The 3004-nt window shown below is 54.4% G+C and overlaps 1 protein-coding gene across 1 annotated transcript in view; it reads left to right on the top strand.

Moving 5' to 3' along the window:
* MAPKBP1 (mitogen-activated protein kinase binding protein 1) overlaps nucleotides 1–2922 on the top strand; it is a 51188-nt gene extending 48266 nt beyond the window's left edge. The window contains exon 31 of the mRNA XM_006920466.3: nucleotides 516–2922. Coding sequence (XP_006920528.1) covers nucleotides 516–743 — 228 coding nt within the window. The 3' untranslated portion in view covers nucleotides 744–2922. The remainder of the gene's footprint in view (nucleotides 1–515) is intronic.
* The last annotated feature ends 82 nt before the right edge of the window (nucleotides 2923–3004 follow it).

The raw sequence follows: 3004 nt of genomic DNA, 5'->3' as shown, positions 1-3004 counted from the left end.
TGGATGTTGCAATCAAGAACATCCTGGACAGAGTAGGTGACGGGGTTAGAGGCCAGGCTGGGCCTCTTGAACCAAGCACCTGTTGGTCATGTCTGGTTAAAAGCTGAAGAGGGTGGGTAGAGAGCCCACATGTCCTAGTTTGCTCAGGACCATCTTTTCCCAGTGTAGTTATTAATAGTATTGCTTTTCATATTCAAAAACTATTTGGCACCCTAGACATGGGGGCAGTACAGCAGGACCCAAGCCTTGAAAGAGGAGTTGCTAGCAAAACATAGATGGTGCCATAATCTGATGGCCTCCTCCTTTGGAGTCACCCCAGAGTCTTCCTCAATCCCATAGCCTCTGGTCATACTTGCTGATCTTGGGAGTATGGAACTCCCAGCCACACCCAGATGGGCATGCAGTCCCTTTTTTGGGAAGGGGGCAGGCTACCCAGGTGGGGCCCCTCCTTGTCATACAGTTGTTGACAGATCCCTCCCCTGTTCTTCCAACCCACTTCCGGGGTCCTGTTGCAGGTGGCCAGCTGCAAGACACCCTCAATGGAGCAAGGTCGCATCACCCAGCTCCTCAGAAACACCTTCTCTTCGGTGCGGCAGGAGCTAGAGGCCCTGGCTGGAACGGTGTTGTCCAGCCCTGGCGGGAGCCCCGGGACAGTAGGGGCTGAGCAAACACAGGCCCTGTTAGAGCAGTACTCAGAGCTGCTGCTTCGAGCTGTGGAGCGGCGCATGGAACGCAGACTCTGAGTTCCAGAAGTCTGTCCCAAGTGAATGCTCCCCGTCTTCCAAACTGTAGCCCCTCCTCCACTCACCAAAACCTGTGGGGATGCTTGGAGTGGATACCAGGGATCAGTGCTCAGTGGAGAAGCAGCTTTCCCACCTGCTCCTCACGGTGCCCCTGTATTTATTAATTTATTTCCCTGACTCTTGCCTCACTTTTTTGGAACTCCTGCCTCCACAGCTCCTCTAGTGGTTCATGCAGGAGTAGGTCTTGGATCTTTGTCATCTTGGTGCTGTGAGGAGTAGGAGGGCAGCCTGCCCCATTTGGGGGAAATCCGGACGGGCTGGCCCTCTCCTCTAAGAAGCCATTTGAAATTACTGCAGGGATCAGCTCCCTGGGGTGGAGCGCACACAGGGTACTCAGTGGGTAGAGGTGAGAGGCATGGTATTCAGTGCCCTTCAGCCAACAGTGGAGCCTTTCCTCTACCTCCACTTCCCCTCCCATACCAGCTGCACTACCCTGGCTGCCAGAGCACGGGTTATTCCTTTCCCCCAATTCCTGGCAGTTCAGAAAGGCAGAGCCCTCTGCCCTCCAGGGTCTTTCCAGGCATCGGGAGGCTTGAGTTGGTATCAAGGCCTGAGCCCCCACATTCCACTCCCATTCCCCCTCCAAGAGGGCCCTAACATTGCCTTTCCCTGTGCCCCCTTTCTGTCCTGGCCAGAATGTGTGGAACCAGCTGTGGGATGTTGCTGCAGGACAGTAATGCCCTCTGCTAGGCAGACATGAAGCCCTGGCCTCTTTTCCTCAGCTCCTCAGCCTTCCCTATCCTCCAACTCTGCTCCCCAGCAGGCTGCTGGAGCCCAGAAGCCTCCTTCTCCCTGCATCCTGAGTGATGCTCAATCAGAAACCTATTGGAACTTCCTTCATGGTTTACAGGGCGCTGGCCCACCTTCTAAAGGACCTTGGCCACAGATGGCATCTTACACACACACACACCACACCACACCCCACACCCCCCCCTAGTACTTGGCTGGCTGATGTGTGCTCGGTTTCCTCTCACGTCCTGCCCCAACTTCACCACTCTGGGAAAGGGATGGAGCATACTAAACTCGAATTTTGGATTCTTGATGTCCACAGCCTAGCTTGTGTGGCCCATAGGGTACCAGGTTTGAGTGGAAAGAGCCTCCTGAAAGGCAGAGCTGGGCACCCAGGGTGCTCTGGATACTGGAGGTTGAGGGGGGAGAGGCACCTGTGACTACAGTAGGGGCCAAGAGACACTGGAAAGGTGGTAGGAGGGATAGGTAAGTTGTAGAGGTGAGGGGATAGATTAGAATTAGAAACAGTTGTTTGGGGTGAGGGGAAGATAAGGCACAGTGGGCAGGTAGAGTAGGACCAAGTAGTGAAGCAGTCGTTGAGTTGGAATGAAGAATGTGTCTCTGGGCCCTACTGCTTTCCTGTGCCTCAGATAAGTCTGGAAAGCTTTACTGTAGCTCCATGCCACAAAAGCCCATTCTCCCATGGGTGGGCCTTTGGGCCCCCTACTAGCTCTATAGTTAGAGGCTTTGAAAGAAATTGCATTCCAAAGGATGCTCGGCTCTGTTTGCTGCAGCCTGAGTGTACCTGAACAGATGAAATCTATTTCATCCCCACTCTTCTCTACTACCAGCACCTGGCCAATCCTGCAGAGAAATCCTGGGCCCAAAAACTGTTGTAGCTGAGGGTGGACCCTGGTGGGGCTGCAGCTGGCCTTGTGAGGTTAGAATTTCACTCCCACCCCACTACCCAAATCTGCACACTGGCTAGCCACAGTCCACCCCAAATAGGGCTCAGGCCTGGCCCATTGGGCTGGGTTCTTCTATCCTCATCCAGCCTGTCCCTCACAGGAGGGAACTGCACTCCTGCTAAGGTCTGTGAGAGGGTGGTCACCCTTTCCCCACCCCTAGCCCAGCGTTGGTGGGGCGGGGGTCTTGTGGTCAGGCTGGTGCCCGTCCCCTTCTGCATGTCTGAGGCCACCGGCAACTGCCGGCCCTGTCCAGATTTGCCCTGACCCAGTTTTAAAAGACCCTTATTTATAACTTTTATACTTTGCCCAGTCCCTGGCGCTTCCTCCCTCCCCAGGTCTCACGGGGCAGAGGCTGTTTTTAATATGTCCGTTTGTATTGATGTTTGAACTTGTCAATAAACACAATCATTTGTTAACTCTGAGAAGCCATCCAGTGGGGCAGACAACAGAAGGCTCTTGCCGCTCGCTGTACGAATAGCAGAATCGGGTGTACACCGGGGGGCT

This window comes from Pteropus alecto, unplaced genomic scaffold (assembly GCF_000325575.1).
Source record: "Pteropus alecto unplaced genomic scaffold, ASM32557v1 scaffold86, whole genome shotgun sequence".
Lineage (NCBI taxonomy): Eukaryota > Metazoa > Chordata > Mammalia > Chiroptera > Pteropodidae > Pteropus > Pteropus alecto.
Note: the sequence above shows the minus strand (reverse complement) of the source record. Positions and strands in the feature narration are given on the sequence as shown.